Source organism: Camellia sinensis, chromosome 10, assembly GCF_055761805.1.
Source record: "Camellia sinensis isolate YWXY chromosome 10, ASM5576180v1, whole genome shotgun sequence".
In the NCBI taxonomy this organism is placed as follows: Eukaryota; Viridiplantae; Streptophyta; class Magnoliopsida; order Ericales; family Theaceae; genus Camellia; species Camellia sinensis.
The window spans coordinates 129,513,713-129,532,533 of NC_138970.1; the positions used below are offsets into that span (position 1 = coordinate 129,513,713).

The following is an 18,821-nucleotide window of genomic DNA, read 5'->3' on the forward strand; positions in this document are numbered from 1 at the left end:
AAATAATATAAGCTAATTTACATTTTTTATACCCTAATTTGTAATGCATTAAAATATATTGGACAAAATATTCAAAATAACCAAATATGCTAGAGGATAAACAAAAGAAATAATTTTTTAAATATATAGCCACTTAGTTGTCTATCAAAATGGTACCTGACGTTCTTTCTTATCACGAAATTCATTTATTTTTGTTGTTGTTCCCAAGAGACACTGAGCAATAAGACTGTGCAAGCCGCAATTTGTGCGAGAGAAGAGACAAGTCTCCACTTTTTAAGAGAAGATGTCACATCATAAATTTTTAACATTATATATATAGAAAGAGAGTTTGATAGTACCTTTTTGTTGTCCAATGTACCTAAAAAAAAAGATAGTGCCTTTTTGTTCTTTCAATTATAATCTAATGATGTTTTATTTATTTTTTTATAAGTAATCTAATGATAGGGCCATTGACTTATTGGCTCACATGTAAATAGAATTTTTTGGGGGGCCTTTTTGCTTTTTGGTTTATATATACTATTCTACCACTCAACCAACACTGCAAATCTAAAAGTGGTTGACATATATACTATGGTTATATGGATTTTTAAAAATAGGGGAGCTTGGCCAACCCAAGCCTAGCCTTGGTGGCATCTCTATATTGTTTGCTTGGCCTCAAAAAATTGCAAATACAACTATAAATAATAGCTAACACATCTACTTTGTAAGAAAAAAGAGATAGTTTAGATCAAGTTTGTTACAAACTCAAGTGGCTGCCCTATCTGCCATCTCTTTGTGTGTGTGCATGCACACTAGCCTTTCCCTTCACACATGGCTACCTCCTCATCTCTAGTTGATCATCAAAAATATCCAACTCGCCAATTCTATATTGACCCCTCTATAAAGCTAAGCAACTAAAATCAAAACCCTATTTCAATTTGTGCTGAATTTACGTAATCTAGTTCTTGTGTTGTTTCTCCTTCTAAATACAACAGTTAAGAAGCCTAGGTGCATATTGGTCAACATTACATTAATTAATATTTGCATTAATAACATCACACTAGTTGCTTTTTGAATAAGAATTTGGGATTAAACAACAACTGTGCTAGATTCGACCAAAATTCACAAAACTGCCGCAAGCAATGTTCAAGGTCTGACAAGTATGATTTGTTAACAAGTTCAGGTGAAACCTCCCAAAAAACATGACATGGATACAACTTACAAGGCCATATAAGATATATATAACATACGACACGCTTCATACAATTTAATATGCTTGTGAGATTTCTAAATAATTCATCTCATTTCATATCATCCCCTGCTACACTACCTACATCCCCTGCAAGTTAAATAAGGTAAATGTATGATTACATAACCATAAGATTTTAGCATGGGGTTTTAAATAGGCAAAGCCCAAGACCAATCATTGTACGGTGCAATGTGGGGTGAAATATCTAGGATAAACTTGGGTTATCCAAAAACCTTTTTGTGAATATATTTCTACCCCAAATTCACCTTTACTTGGTGAACCATCACACAGAACTTCTAAAATCATTTTATCTCCAATTTTATAGTAAAGAGTTGCAGCTCATGATTGTCCCAAAGCAAGCATCCATTGGGATTCAACCAATCACGGTGAGACAATAATGCTATGATGCCCATATTTGCATACGAAAAGATATTTACCATCTCATGTATCACAATTGTATTGGTGTAATGAGTCTTATCACTCATATCTATTACTAATGCAATCATGAGATAGCAAACAACTTGAGACACACAAATGTGGTGATCATAGCATTGTTGCACATAAATTGCAATTTTCCTATCATGATGGCCACAGCCCAAAATATAATCAAACCAAATTAAGTCATTTGTTCCGTTTAAATGTTGTCTACTACATGAATTTTTTTCATCCTTCAGCTCTATCAAAGGTTATATGCTCGGTTAAATTAAATAACACACCAGATTTGCAAGAATATTCAAGATTATTGGACAAATAATAGTGGCCTCCACACATTGAAACACAATAATTTAATTTAGAGCACTTTTGACTTTTCCTTTCCTAAATTTACAAATAAAAATTGAAATATTATGACATATTTGAAGAACTATCATACATTCGCACTTCCAATGTCAACTCAAAAGTGTGAGTCCATGTGTATCTATCTAAACATATAAAATATATACACAGAGAGAGAGAGAGACCTGAACTGAGTGTGGGGACCAAGTATGTTGATAGAATTGTTCTGTCTGAAGCTAAATAGTAGTAAGTGTGTGTGATTTAGGCCTAGGGTTTTGAAAGAAGGGACGAAACAAAAGCATCATTGTACAACTATCACTGTGTGTAGGGTAGAGTTTTTGCTTTCCTCATTTGGTTTCGGGCTGACCCAATTCCGAAAACAAAGTAGTTTATCATAAAATTGTATAATATTAGTTATACAATAAGTATTCTCATCATAAATTAATATAATAAAATATTTAAAATTTTGTAATCGATATTATAAAAGTTTATAACTTAATTATGATATTTTTTTGTTATATTAATTTATGGCGAATTTACACATTTTGTGATTAATGTTACGAAATTTTATAATAAAGTTATACATTTTGTAGTAAAAAAAAAAGTTTTAGAAAACAGGAATGGTTTGAATAGAGGATCTTTATTTCATCTTTTACCTCTCTATGTAGATCATCTAGAACGAAAAATTGATTGATCGGATAATTGTAATTATAAATTTTCTTATATTTATTTTTGAAAAAACTGATGACAATAATTATTTTAAATATATACTACTTGTTTTTTTAAGAATAATTATAATAAAATTATGTGATTATGATTTTCATATCAATCTAATAATTTCATCATATTTGTAAAAAAATGAGCGTCAAATATAAATTAAAAAATATAGCATATGATGAAATTATGTAGTTAAGATTATCATGATAATTTGATTTTTTAAATTTGATTAATTAATTTATTTATTTATTTATTTTTGAATGTTTTTAATGCGCATGAAGATAAAAGCTGCAGGACTCCAATCATCTTAACGGGTCCTAATTGGACTAGAAACTAACCGCTTCACCCGAATTTTTTTTTTTTTTTGGTGGAGAAAGTGATAAATTAATAACGGTAATGATTAAGAGCCCCAAATTTAGATCTTTATGAATTTTAAAATGATCTAGACCATTCAAGTAAGAGAGATAGAGGGAAAAAAAATAAATAAAAAATTTTGGGGGGTCATGGGAATCCCCAAAATTAGGGGTCTAACTCATTTTCCAATTAATAAATTAAATTCAAAATTTTAATTTGAATTCAAATTATTTTAAATTTTATGAGTTTTGGACTCAATTTAGAAAATACAGTGTTTAACAATCATAATCTAAGAGCATCTAGAGCAGTCTCAACCAATGTAAATTTTGGTTAAATATAGTTAATAAATTATAAAATTATTACTCCATCAATCTCAACAAATTATTTCTAAACTACATTTTGGTTAACTTTACTATAGTATATCACTACATGTAAAGATACACTGTTCACAAGGTATATAATATTTTATCATTTATTGACCTGACATCTTGTCTGTCATCCGGCCGAACATCCTGCTAGACAATCGGCTACTGCACAATTTTTATTTATTTTTTCTATTTTTTTATAGGAATATGAAACTGTATAGATATATCCTAAACACTTTGGATGTCTTGGCAGAAAACCACTACTGGGCACAATTTTTTTATTTATTTTTAATATGAAACTGCATACATATAACAATACAAAATTAACTTCTCCTATACTACTTTGATTGCTTTTTAACAATACAAAATAAATATTTATAAAATTTAATTTTAGAATAGAGGATCCGATATAGTGTGTACATACAAAAAATGCTAGCTAAAATAGAAAAGTAATTTTTTAGTTATAATTTGACTCAAAATTTGTTGAGACTGATATACATGCACTAACACATTCATAAGTCTTTGATTCATCATTCAAAATTTTGAAAGTAGAATAAATTTCATAAATATTTGATTCATCAATTTTTTTTCAATTAGGAAGAAAATCCTTATTATAAAACCAGTACAAGATGAGTTTTTTTTTTTAAATATTCCAAAAAAAAACTAATTAGAGAATTGACCCACTTTTCAAACTATTTAAGAAACTAACCTACTTTTTGAAATTACATTTTCAAAATGCGATTTTTAAATTGAAATTGCATCTTGAACATGCAATTTCACCTTAAAATCGCAAGTTGAAAATGATGGCGTGGTGAAATTGCATGTAGAGAATGCGATTTCAATGTTAACATGCAATTTCAAGGTAAAATTGCATGTTAAAAACGCAATTTCAATTTCAAAATCGCATTTTCAAAATGCGATTTCAAAAATAGGTTAGTTTTCCAAATAGTTTGAAAAGCGGGTCAATTCACTAAATAGTTTCTTTTTATGGATTATTTGAAAAAAAAAAAAACTCAGTAAAAGATTGGATATCTAATATAACAGTATCACAAAATCTTAAAGGGAGATTTACCAATAAATCCCAAAATGTAAACTTATGAACCAATTAGTCCCATTTTTATTCTAGTAAACCGTTTAGTCCCATTTAATTGTGAGGGACGTAATTACCCTCATCTACCCCGTTGCTCACAGATACACAGACACACACACAGATACACACACACACACAGAGATACACACACAGATACATACACACACACACACAGAGATACACACACACACAGATACACACACAGACACACACAGATACATACACACACACACAGATACACACACACAAATACACACATACATTACGAGGGGCAGACACACACACACAGATACATACACACACACATCTGCAGATCTGAGACTGAGATCTGAGTCGCCATCATCATCACACACACGCACATGCATCTGCAGATCTGAGACTGAGATCTGAATCGCCATCATCATCACACACACACACAAACACAGGGAGAGAAGAGAGGTCTCGATCGGTTGAGAGAGGAGAGAAGATGGAGACTGGTTGCGCCGATGGTATCAAGCGGCGGAGTGCGGCCACGGCGGCGTAGAGACGAGAGACAGAGAGCGGCAGAGAATCGTTTCAATCCAAATTGCATAATCGAGAGAGAGAGAGAGATAACTTACTTTCTAAGCTAAATTGCGAATAATGGAGATCGAAGCCGGAGGGATCTGTGGAAGGCAAGATCAATCGCCGGCCTTCCTTGGCGTATTGCCGGAGAACCGCCGCAATCAGATCACCGACCGTCGATTCAGGCGAAATCAACACCTGCACAGCCCCAAGGCTCCTCTATACGGTCACGTTGAGAAGCAACTAAATATGAAAAATAGGACCAACAAGAAATAAACTTCCCCACTAATAGGACTTATCCGAACAAAAGAATAAAGTTGGGACTAATTGGTTTAATAGTTTGTGAAATGGGATTTATTGGTAAATTTCCCAATCTTAAAAAGAGATAAATAACCTCCATAGAAAGAAGAATCCAAAGGGCCTCTCAAGGGAGGAAAGCAAACATCCACATAGGAAGGATTATTATCAACAAACTAAAAATTAAGAAAACTAAACAGAAAAGAAAAACAAACAAACAAACAAACATATCCAAATAGCCAACAAAGTTATCCAAAACTCCACTATTCTATAACCTTCAACTTGAAATCTAAAAACTCCACCTCCACTTATCAGTATAGAACATTGATTCATGATTTAAAATTTTAAAAGTAGGGTAAATTATAATTGCATTGTGAGATTTATGAAAAACATATTTCACTCCATTGTCCATCCTTTAGTCTACTACTAGTAGGTCAATTAATGAAAAATGTGATATTATTATTGAACCTAAATCACCAGTTAAATTTTCTTGGATTGGTTTGATAACAAAAGTTTGTTGTAGGGCTCATAGACCTACAGTCCTTTTTGATAATATATATATATATATATATATGAGTACTTTCAATATTTTTACTTCGAGACTTTTTTTAGAAACAGGTTATTTTAGACTTTTTATGAAAAGGTATGCAAAAAAATATAGAGAGTATGTGACAATTTATAGTAATTTTTTGACTAAAATTTCAAATTATCAAACGAGTTTTAAACTAGGAGAAAGAGTTCTCTTAGAGTCAGTGCATTTAAAAATGTAAAATAAAAGTGTTCCTAGCACAATTATTTTAATAAATTAGGTTAGAAATACCTAATCTCATCCCGAGCCACATGCAAACAAGATTCTCTATGAAACCAAACCAAAGTTCCATGGTCCATTTCAGAAAAAAGGATCACTTTTCTTTTTTCTTCTTTTCTTATGCTATGAAAATATTAACGAATCTAGGTAAGAATGAAAAGAAAATATTAGACTAGACTTTCGAGGAAACCAAACAAACGTGTTTGCATAAAAGAATTTTGGTCACCTTCGACGAAATGTATGCAACAAAATACCTTATCCCATCTAATCCTGGAATGATTCTCGAAATTATTAATTTTTATTCAATGACACATATACTCAACAGTCTAGTATTTTTCCACTCACTCAAAGCCCTTGCTCAAGTTAACACCAATTGAGGGCCCAAAAAAAGAGAGAATTTCATGAGTCACAAAAATTAAAGGCATGCAATGAATTTCCTAGGAAGTGGAAAATGAACCCCCTAAAAATACCTCCATTTTTGTGCTTGCAACGAAAGAATACAGGCACACATTTATCTCTCTCTTTCCATTTTTTACATTGGGTAATACTATATAAATATTTATTGAAAAATACATACAAAAAATTTATATAAAATGACATGATTGTATTATGAGATTATCACTTCAAAGCAATGAACTCACCAAATGATTGTCATTGCAAAAATATCACCATTGCATTATTTTGTATGAATTTTTTGTAAGAATAATTTTTTTGCTATAAAATATGTTGGGAATAAGAATACTTGAACCTCTATCTCATTCAACCCAAAAGGATGGGCACACATTTTTCTCTATCCATCTTTTGAGGAAATAGGCAGGTAATGCCTACCTTAGTTTATGTCACTCAAATTTTCCAATATTTTAACTAGTGGAGAATGTTTCAGAATCACATTGTTATTCATTCAAGAATTTTTTATTATCCAAATATATAGTGTAGATTAAAATTTTGTTTGTTTGTTTGTTTGATTAGATTGATAAATATGATAGAAAATGAAAGACATTTTGTAGACACCCCATTTTTGACGGCCCTTGAAAATTGAGCGCCACTGATTGATCACTTAATGATGAATGTGTACGCCTGCCGAATGTTTAACTTCATCAGCAGGAAACCTCAGTTCTGATCCTTCAAACCTTGTGCCTTGTTTTGGACCAAAACAGTGGTTTTTCAGGCCTATGCCTCCAGTGACCTGCCGTCCACTAGTGTGGCTTGCCACCCATTATTAGTGGCTTGTCGGTCACTAGTGCAAAAACTCAGATATTTTCTGCCAGATGTCCCCCTATGTGCATGCACTATTCCAGTTGTATGTATATAGATATTTTCGAGATAGGCACATGGTTTTTTCTATATATAGAGGATCTCCCCTTTTGCTTTAAAGGTTGGAAAAATTTAGGAATGAAAATATTTTTGGAAAAGCAAAATTCTCTCTCTACAATTCTCTCTCTCTTATGCAACTTACATAGTCTTTGCTCGAACACTCTAAACCAAACCTCGAGAGTTTCTTGCTGAAGTGATTTGAGCTTGAATTTTAGCTCTTGAGGCAGTTGAGAGTGTGAAATTGGTGGTTTGTGACTCAAGGATTCATTCCTCTTCAACAGGTATACCTTATAGTGCTTTTGTGCCATCTCTACACTGCTTGTTTTCTATCATTTTCTACTGTTTTTTAAGCTATTTATTACCTATATTTTTGGGTTGAAACTTGTAGTTTAAGGCCATTAAAGGTAGAGAGGTTGATAGCCCTTCTTTGAACCTTGTTTCTAAGGACTTTGCCCTTATGTTTTTCACCTTCTCATAAAATCTTCTCCTGCCTCATGGAGTTGCACTTATTTTTCATCCTGCCTCAAACGAGCTTGGATTAAAACACTACATTCATCCTGACTACATGTATACTTTAAAAAAAAAAAATTTTCCATATCCCTCGCTTCCGTTTTTTTGTTCTCCTCTTTACATATATATTTTATTTCCCTTTCAAATTCCACTGTGCTGTATCAATCTTTTGAATTTTTTTTAAGTACTGATGTAAATTTTCAAAAAAAAATACCCAGAATGCATGCAGTAGTGGGATATCCTAGCCGCATTCTATGCACTTTTGTGAAAAAATTTATGTCGCGTTTATTGATTCTCTTTTGACACAAATTTACTTTCCCTGTCAAATTTCATTGCAAGATATTGATCTAATTTTCATTCTTGGTTTCTTTTGAACAATTTATTTAATTTTTTTTCCTTCACGACAGTGTTAGGGTTTCAAATGAGCTAGGATGAAAACATCCCAAGGCAGCAAAACACTCAGTCTTTGTAACAGTGACAGAGTCTCTTCTAATAGGGATATTGTTCATGTCAATTATAATGGCTACTAGAAACCATTTTGCTGTCATTTTCACAGAGAGCAAAGACATGCAAATAGCTGTTGCTCATTTGATTTACCTTCTTGCCATTACCATGGTCCTCAACAGTGTTCAACCTGTTATTTCTGGTATTAACCCATTCAAAAACTCAACTCTTGTTCTAATGTTTATAATTTTCCCTTTATTTTTATGAATTTGAAAAGACAAAAAAAAAAAAATAGAATTAAAAATTTGTTAATGAGTTTTCTTCAACCACAGGAGAAAATGATGCAGTTCAGTGAATCGATGCAGAAACAAAGCAACAAAACACAACAATTTCAGACAAATCTAAGGGTTTCAGTTTTCTCCAAACCAATGTTCGATCAAATATGAAATCACTGTCTCATTTCTCTCTCTCGAAGTGCGAATTAGTTACTTGGTGAATGAGAGGAGAGATCTGGATTTGTGTAATTTAAACTACAGATCAGTTAAGAAAATAATCAGAAATTAGAAAACGATTTATGGAGAAAATAATCAATTAAGAAAATAATCAGACAAATTAGAAATTATATACGATTGATTTATATATGTAGAGAAAGAGAGTGTAGACGATGAATAGAACTCACAAATAAATCGGACTGAGAATGATGTAAATAGTGATATAAGTTTGTAAAATATTTTTGTATTAAACAAAATTTAGATTATAACTACAATTTCTGGTTTATTGGAAATAAAAATAAAAATTTTTCATATCCACTAAAAATTTACAAATATTTAAGAATATCTAGAATTTTGTTTTTATTATTTATAATAAAAATATAATTTCTCTAGAGAATGAGAGGGTTTGGGACAAAAACAAGTATGGATCTAAAATGAGAGGGAGTGTGGCATAAGTTTTTAAATTCTTAAATTCAAATAATTTTCATATACTTAGAAGGAAAATATTTTTTAATTTTCTAAAAAAATCACTAAATTCAAAAAAAATATAAAATTTAATATTTTACAACATGAAATGTATGTTGTCTTAAGTGCAAATATTTTATCACATTTTTGTATGCCATGAAAATATACATTTTTTACGACATACTTTTGCATGTCATAAAAAAAATCGAATTGAATTTTATTTTATTTTTTTAAAAAAGTTTTCACGACATTCATTAGCATATCGTGTAAAGTTATAATATTTTACAACATGAAATGTATATCGTCTTAAGTACAAATATTTTACGACATATTTTTGTAAGTCGTGAAAACATATATTTTTTACGGCATATTTTTGTATACCATAAATATATGAATTAACGACTTACATGGTATGTATGCTATTATTAACAAAACATTAACGGCTAGCGGAAAAAAAAAAAAAAATGTCGTAGAATGTACTAACTACGACATGCATTTAATGCATGCCGTAAACATAATGCCCTAAATAGTTAGTTTTGTTGTAGTGTTAGTACATTTCACACAGAACATGTAAAATGATTTCTTATTATATAATCTATTAAGCAAGCAACATTGACCAAATTACAGTACACAATCCCACTCCAAACCCCTCATAAGGGGGTAGCACAACGTACGACATTTAGCTCCTCCTTGGAGCAAATATCGCACCTGCGACAAAAAGTAAAGATGGAAAATAATGAACATAAGTCCTGAAGCTTCACATCAGAGCTCCAGCAATCACAGAAGTTTTCACAGAAAACACTAAGATCACATATCAAAGTAAACTTGCATAGACTTCTGGCCAATACAGAGTTGCAAATATAGAAAGAAATTCATACCTCTCGAAGAAGCTCTAAAGGAAAACCAGTAGCTTCAAATGATGTTAAAGGAGGGGGTACATTATCTCCCTGATGAAAATTGAAACAAAAACACCCTAATCCATTACAACAATATAAACTGCACAACGAAAATATAAAGGAATACATAGTGGAAAATTGAAGGAGATCCTAAAACACCATGGACAATGAAATAATGCCACACTTCTTAATTTCCCAAATGCATGTCTAGTGTAGAGGCATGAGCCAGAAGAATTCCAATAAAGAGCAAGCGAAGTCTGGGGGGGCAACTTAATTAATCATACTGTTGTAAACTAATAAACTACATTTAATTGTAATATTCTATACTGAAAACAAGATTGTTCTACTTGAGAACCTTTCTGTCTTCATAATCATCAAAGAAAGCATCATAAGCGACGACCCAAGGATTGAAATATTGAAAGTAAAATACAGAACCCAATGTTCAATCAAATGGAATGCCTAAGAAGCAAAAATATTGCAGATTATAAGTAAGCAACCTAATGTACAAATATTGCAAATTACACTAATAGTAATTTCATGCTGACGGCGATAAGATTCGACAGATGGGCCATTTCCAACAGCCGAAAGCCATAACCTCTGCCAGAAGACCCTCCATGTCCAACACCTATCTCCTCATTAGGAACATTTTGAGAATGATCTGATCCACCTTTCCCACTCTAATGCAAAATAAGAGCAATTAGTTTAGCAAGCCAACAAGAATAGGACCAAACCATCACAGAAGGAAGTGGAAGCATGGACTAATGCATAAATTCTACCAAAGCAAATTAAAGATTTAAAGATAACCCCTCAATTCTTAGCTACACACACTTCATGTTTACCAAAATCGATATTTTCCCAAGCAAGTTTTTCACAACTTGCACTAAACACAACATTTTAGCTGTCTCAAAAGTAGATGTGACTGCAACCCATTGCAAAACTAAAAATGTTGTGATAAATTTAGAACTTTCATTACAACAAGAATTGAAAACCAAACTTGGCAAGGACTTCATAGTGTGGTGTATCCTGGCTTTCATCACAGAACAAAATCCTGTCCAAAACGTCAAACTAAATTAAAATTACTGGCATAAATTCAAGAAATAGACGAACAAGATGTCTGAGGTACTAACATCATCAACCTAGGGCTCATTAATAGTCATCGCGGTGACACAAATGTAATGGTTATCCATTCTTTTATGAACAAAGTTTCTAATCCCTTTTGAATTCTTGTGCATAGTTTCCCAAGCAATGATTTCAACAAGATCAAAGCCCATCCTAGTTCACTTGCCTAGTGTCAGTAAATCAGCTCTATACTGATTCATTTAAAAAATCAACTAGATATATTCATGGAAGCCAAGTGCATCAATATTAAGAGCACTCAATCCATGCAGGCACTTCCCAAAAGCCACTGCACAATATCAATTGAGCCAGTTATGGGTGTTCAAACAGTCAGATGCAATAAATACACCTCATCAAAAAGGGTGAAGACAACAACCAAATAAAGAGAGGACGCAAAGGAAACGAAAATTATTAAACTAATAGTATATTATCCACTTAGATGTTAATACATTATTAAAAACTGTGCTGAAGTAAATTAGAATTTATCCAAGTATAGTCCACTAACATAGGTCCTGTACTGTAAAATTTATCCATAAACAACTGGAATTTTTTTTTTTTTTTGAATATATATATGACCACCATTCAACACCTCAAGAAAAGCAAAATCAGGGCACAGAAGCCTAAATCAAGAATCATCATCCAACTTCCAACCTCCCAACAGGTTGATAGGTTCACAAGTCTAGATATTTCACAAGGTAACCTGAGTGATATCAATAGCAGCACTACTGGTTGACTCTCTGAACAAACTATAAAGACAAAAAAGCAAAGCTTGTAAACATGAGTAGAACACAGACCTGATAACTCTGTGTTCCTGTATCAAGCTTAGACCCACTATTGCTACCTCCATTATATCTATCGTCATCATCGTTGAAGATACTGTCACAATGTCCATGAGAAGATTGTTCAACTTGAACCGAAGAACTTACAGGTGCTGCAGACAGCTTTTGTGGTGGAGCTGAGCCCGTGTGTGAAGAGGCAGCGGGCTTCTCATACTGAGTGACATTGGTCTCCGGATTCCAGAAGTAAAGATAACCAGTTTTACCATCAACTAGCCCTTTCCAAGGCTTGGGAAGAGTGGGGTCCTCTGGAGCATAACGTGGAGCAGCAAAAGAGACGGTTGCAGTAGCCATCATTAAAGAGTTTCAATCTCAAGGATCTGAAGCAGGAAACAGCAATGCACATACAATTAGATTGGTGATTTTCCCATTTTGGGTTGGGGGAATTTGGCAAGTCTCGGAAGGAAAGAAAACTTGCACTGAACCACCAATGTTAATGTTAACTTTCAAAAATATTTTGCGTAAACAATATGAGGATGGTAAACACTAACTCAACAAACAAAATGGCTCACATTCAAATCCAGCAGACATTAACTATAGTAAAGGTATCCACAGAGCAGTGAGAAGAGACTTTCAGACTACTAACATGTGAAAAATAAAATGGATTTTAGGGTGACCCAATTGGAAACCACTGCATTTTACAAGTAAATAACCAAGGTCCGCTGCCCAACACTATCCTACAACAAGCAAAATTCAGTATTGAAGCAAACTGAGATAGTTTTGTGTGTGCGCAGAAACGAGAGGCCTTGAGAAGAACTCCAGGCCCAAATTCTAGCTAGTCACCTTTCTCTGGACCACTGCATTGTTCTTCAAAGCTAATCACAAATATGACATGCATACACAAGTCATAGTCGAATTAAAACCCAAAACGTTACGATAAATTTAGACATATTAGTAATAAACAACAACCAAAGAAACCTAACACACGCTTAGATTTAAGGGGAAATAAACCACATCAACAAATACGTATGCATAAACATAAGCATGAATTATAGCATATATTTTTCATGTTACTACAGAAAGTAACAAATTTTGAACCACAAACATATAAGCCTATTTACCACAAGTTTTAAGCTGATTATTGCATTTCTGTATATTGTTTATCATATTAGATTGTTTTGGACAGAGATCAGATTGTTTTCTTGTTCATTTGGATCATATTTTCTCAAAAGCAACCCTTTAAATAAGGAAATTTGAAAGAAACAAACATATAAGCCTATTTACCTTAGGATTGCTAAAAAAAATAGCAAATTCAAAATTTTCATTGAACGATTAATTAATTTGGTTGTGTTCTAAAAAATTTGCTGTTAGACTAAAGATTTTATCTCTACAAATATCAGAACAACAAACCCCATGAACAGAAATCTGGCATATACTATCTTCCATTACAAATCAAGATAATTCTAAAGGAAGTCACGCCGATTTCGCGATCGGATCCAATTCTGCCACGGTATACCATGTTAATTGTAATTCAACAAGAGTTTTCTCCATTCAAGTAAATGAAACAGAAAGTATAATTTCACTAATCCAAATCAAAATCCAAAAACCCTAAACTACCAATCACACAATACAATTTCGACTCGAAATCAAACCAATAAATAGCGAGCATATGAGAACAATACCTTAGCAGAATTGGATCCGATCACGGAATCGGAGTGCCTTCCATTATAATTATCCTAATTGTCGTAGTCCTCGTACGAGCAAACAATGTCATCGGTGGTGGCGAAATCAAACCCTTTCGAAGCAGAGTTGTTACGACCCGATGATCCGGAAGCCATGCTCAAAGTTTAAAAATGCGAGCTTTGATCGAAGCACAGAGAGAGTGAAAAGCCAGGGTTCGCAGAGACGACGATAGAGAAAAAGAAGAGGTTCGTTTTGATCGATCCATGCATATAACAAGAGTCTGAATGAATGAAAGAGGAGAGAGAATTTCATTTCGTATCCATCTATACCATGCATATAACAAGAGTCTGACTGCATGAATGAAAGAGGAGAGTGAGTCTCATTTCATATCTCTACTATTTATATCTCTATCTATATCTATGTTATATTATATTATTATTTATATAAGAAAATGTAGTGGAGCATGAGGGCTCTGTGTGGAACACTTTTTCAAAGCTAATTCCACCCCGTGATTTGAGTTTCATGTTTACTTATAGTTTTCCAAAGTCAATTTCACATTTAATTTTGAACCCTCTATCTTAGGCTGGAAAATTTAGGATAATCAGTCATTCCATCGGTCGTTCGGCAGGTTGATCAGAATAATTTTTTTTTTTGGTGCAATTGACACATATTAATTTTTATGTATTTCGAAAAAATATTTTTTAAATTTTTTATGAGCTTTAATAAAATTTTGAATTGTGTTTGGTTATAAATTGTAAGTTTTTATATAAAATATCATATGTCACATTAAAAATGCCCCACTCAATTTAAAACTATTTTTAAAACTCTTTTACTAAACAAATTTTATACACTCAAATCATAATTCCAAAACTCACAAACTCAAAATATAACTTCTACTCTCAAATTATAGTTAGAAAGCTCTATCAAACGCAACCGAGAATTTCTCAAACTCTTAATATTAAATTCTTATGAATTCTCTCTCTTACGTGTCACCTCTCAAGTCTCTCCTTCCACTTTTTTCTAATTTTTAATTATTTGTCAATTATCTAAATTTTAAAAGTCGATAGGATTATATATATTTAAATAAAATGATAAATCTATACTATCTATCTATACTATATATATATATATATATTGTTAGAAAATTTGAATTAAAATTTACTCCAATGGTTGTGTCTCTTGAGTTGGCAAGGTGTGTCCTTTTGAAGCATCACAACCTTTCCAAAGAGTCACATAGAAGTCTATAAGTTCCATTTCCCTTACTTCAATTTATATAGAGAATTCATCATTTTTCTTCATTTTTACATTTATTCTTCATATTTTCCTGAGTCTATTTTTTCTATGTAACGCCCTCAAAATAATACATATAAACCCAACATTTATGATAACCAAAGACATAAGAGAATAAAACATGTTTCCATTTATCAGAATATTAAGTACAAAAGTATTACATGTTAACAGCAAAAGTAAATGTCCTACGAGCTTAGCCAATACTTGGTTACAAAAAGAGAGTTCTAACTCAATACACATTAAGCCCTTGGCTTGAATTACATATAATACAAAAGATAATCACAAAAGTAAGCCTTTAGCTTGTACAACCTCCCAAGCTACATTCTTGGAGGCGGCATATCACCTGAACCTGAAAATGATGTCCCATGTAGGGTGAGCCAAAGCCCAGTAGAGTTACGCTAAACCAAATATGAACAATAATTAAAACATTAACATTTGATAAATGTTTAACTCATATAAACAAACGTACATCTCTTTCATAACCAATCCATATTCACAAATATATTTCAATCCCTTTTTATTTCATTATCCAAACCAATTCATAGATATGGTTCTCTATTCATCCAGACAGTTTATAATAAGACTACAACTCATATTAATAATACTTCGATCATGATCACTTAATATGAGACTACAACTCATGTTATCATCATTTCAATACTTCATTTCATCTACGTTATGCAAACGCAATTAGGATTTTGGAACTTTTACCCTGAACACTCCGGCCAACTTAGTTATCACTGGAGTCCATCCTCTATCTCCTCCCAAACCGGTTTAGGAGTACATCTCCTATCTCTTCCCAAACCGTGGAGTACATCCTCTATCTCCTCCCAAACAATATACATATACAATGTATTTAAACACTTATCATATACAATGATCAAGCAAAACACATATTCAATATGTTATTCCATCCGTCATATTCAATGACATACCCAATTGATTAGTTTTAATTCACCTAATCATCATGCAGTGTCTACAACAATCAAGACTATCCTCCACCGATAGCCCAAAACAATTATTTCTAATCAGATAATAAAATATCAAACAGATAAATTATCTAAAATTTCAAAGGTGAGTGACTAATCAATCCAACTCTAATATTCAATCCCATAATTTCCCAATTTCATGGTTTTCAACTCAAGTTCATATTCCCATAACTTTCCCCAAATTAATTATACAAATTAATCAATCATTAGAAGTTTGGGCTTTTTCCCCCTTTTCTCAAATATTGCTTCTAAGGCCAAATTTCATCAATCAAACACCATAACTTCATTTTAGGGACCACTTATACACTTGGAACCCCAAAAATAGAAAACCCCTCTTTTATAGTTTCAATTTCAAAACCCTAACTTTCCCAAGTTACCCAAACAACACCATCGATACAAAATATATAACATCTATGTCAAAACTCATAGAAAGGAGTAGGTTATCCCTACCTCAAGTAAAGAGACCCAAGGAGATGATAAAGAAACTCGAAGGTGCTTCAAATCCACAACTTTTCAAATCAAAAGGGAGGTCTTGAAGATCTCTACCACTTTAATGAAGGCACAAGGGTTGGGTCTTACTAAACCAAGATCAAAATGAAAAGAGAGAGAGAGAGAGAGAGAGAGAGAGAGAGAGAGAGAGAGAGAGTTCTAGAGAGAGGAGCTCTCAAATTTGGGTTTTGGAGTGCTTTAGAGAGAGAGAGAGAGGGTCGAAAAAGTGATTTCAAAAGCTTCATCTCGGACTGATATACATCACAGTCCGCTCGAGCGTGGAACGCCCCGCTCGAGTGTCAGACACAGACTCCCGCTTGAGCATGGAATGCACACTTCCAAAAGTTCTGCAGACGAAGGTCCCCGCTCGAGTGTGAGAGTGGGCGTTCGAGCGTCCGATGACCTGCAGGAAAATACTGAAGGTTAAAGAATCCCGCTCGAGCGTCACACTGCCTGCTCGAGCGGAGGAGCAAAAGCAAAAAGGGCCCGCTTGAGCATGAAGGCCAAAATCTGGGCATTAACTATTTGTTTCAAAACACAACCAACCTGTTTCAAACCTACCCAGCACATCCCAAAACTCAAATACAAGGAATTAAAGGACAGAAACACAAGATAGACAACACAATCATCCACGGAACCGAGTCCGGAATACAATAAACAACAGAGGGAAAACTGGGATCGCTATAACCTCCCCCCTTATAGAATTTCGTCCCCGAAATTAGATAAATAAGTTTCAAAATTGTGATCTTTTCCAATTCTCAGCATATTATAATTCGGCATTTACCATCCTGACCCATTACCGATCATTCCATCTCTTTTCAAGAGGCAACTTACTACATAACTTTCAACATGCACTATCAACATGCATTCCCTTAAAATTCACCAATTTCAACACATATATTCTACAATTCAACAACATATTCAATGTTAACAATATATTTGCATTTCTACACCACATCCAACTTATGCAATGTTAAATTAAACTCGTAGTTTCGAAATGTATTCAATAATTTCAATATTTCCATAAGCCAAAACATATACAATGTTTTTAAATTTCATCAACAAAACAAAATTCCCAATACATGGTTAAACATTAACAAACAAGTTCGGATATTTCTCTTGGACCTCTAATTCACGTTCCCAAGTGGCTTCCTCCACTCTGTGATGTTTCCACAAGACCTTCACTAAGGGTTTCGTCTTGCCTCGCAAGACTTGGTCCCGCCTATCCAAGACCCGCACCGCCTCATACGAGGCATCCTCATCTACCTCTAAGTCGGTCCAATCCAATACGTGCGACGGATCTGGCTCGTACTTCCGAAGCATACTAACATGAAACACGTCATGCACCCCCGACAACGGCGGCGGTAAAGCTAAACGGTAGGCAACCTCTCCAATCTGCTCAAGGATCTCAAAAGGGCCAATAAATTGAGGGGACAACTTCCCACTCTTCCCAAACCTCATCAAACTCCGCCTAGGTGATATTTTCAGAAAGACATGATCACCCGCTTCAAATGCCAGAGGCCTCCTTCTACGGTCGGCATAGCTCTTTTGACGACTCTGGGCTGTAACAAGCCTCTTACGGATAAGTTCAACTTTCTCCGTTATTTCACGCACCAACTCTGGGCCCAACAAAGGTGCATCACCCACCTCAGCCCAACACACTGGAGACCTACACGGTCGGCCATACAAGGCCTCAAATGGTGCCATGCCGATGCTCGATTGGAAATTATTGTTGTAGGCAAATTTCACTAAGGGTAAGTGCCTCTCCCACGACCCAGTAAAGTTAAGGGCACAGCCTTTGTAACGTCCTCAGAATTGACCCATTATATATATCATTGACATGCATTATTTAAAGAGAACACTTAAATACTTCATTATAATAACCATCAGAGTCTTACTAAACAAAAGCATTACATGTAACGTCAAAGTAAATGCCTTGCCGGCTTACATCTTTCCAAGCCAACACTTGGACACAAAAGTATGAGTTCTAACTCAAACATAAATAAAGCCCTAGGCTTGAGTGTTTACATGTACTAACAATGAAAGACAAATAACTAAAAATAGTCTTCAAAGTCCAAGTCCTTCCAAGCTAAGTCCTTGGAGGTAGCTTATCACCTGAACCTGAAAATGATGTTCCCATAAAGGGTGAGCCACAGCCCAGTAGAAATATACTAAACCACAT

General features: G+C 33.6%; 1 protein-coding gene across 4 annotated transcripts in view; it reads right to left on the reverse strand.

Moving 5' to 3' along the window:
- LOC114322509 (DEAD-box ATP-dependent RNA helicase 46) overlaps positions 1-14,297 on the reverse strand; it is a 112,641-nt gene extending 98,344 nt beyond the window's left edge. The window contains exons 1-5 of one of the 4 annotated variants that reach the window (XR_014342593.1): positions 13,871-14,297; positions 12,207-12,568; positions 10,819-10,973; positions 10,279-10,373; positions 9,973-10,108 (exon numbers count right to left, since the gene is read on the reverse strand). Coding sequence is in view for 2 of the 4 variants with exons in the window: in XM_082892284.1 (XP_082748410.1) it covers positions 10,340-10,373; positions 10,819-10,973; positions 12,207-12,545 (528 nt within the window). In the remaining 2 variants the exon portion in view is untranslated. Of the gene's footprint in view, positions 1-9,972; positions 10,374-10,818; positions 10,974-12,206; positions 12,569-13,870 lie in introns of those variants that run through there. The other 3 variants (XM_082892285.1, XM_082892284.1, XM_082892286.1) reach the window with 3 other exon arrangements.
- Positions 14,298-18,821: the final 4,524 nt, after the last annotated feature.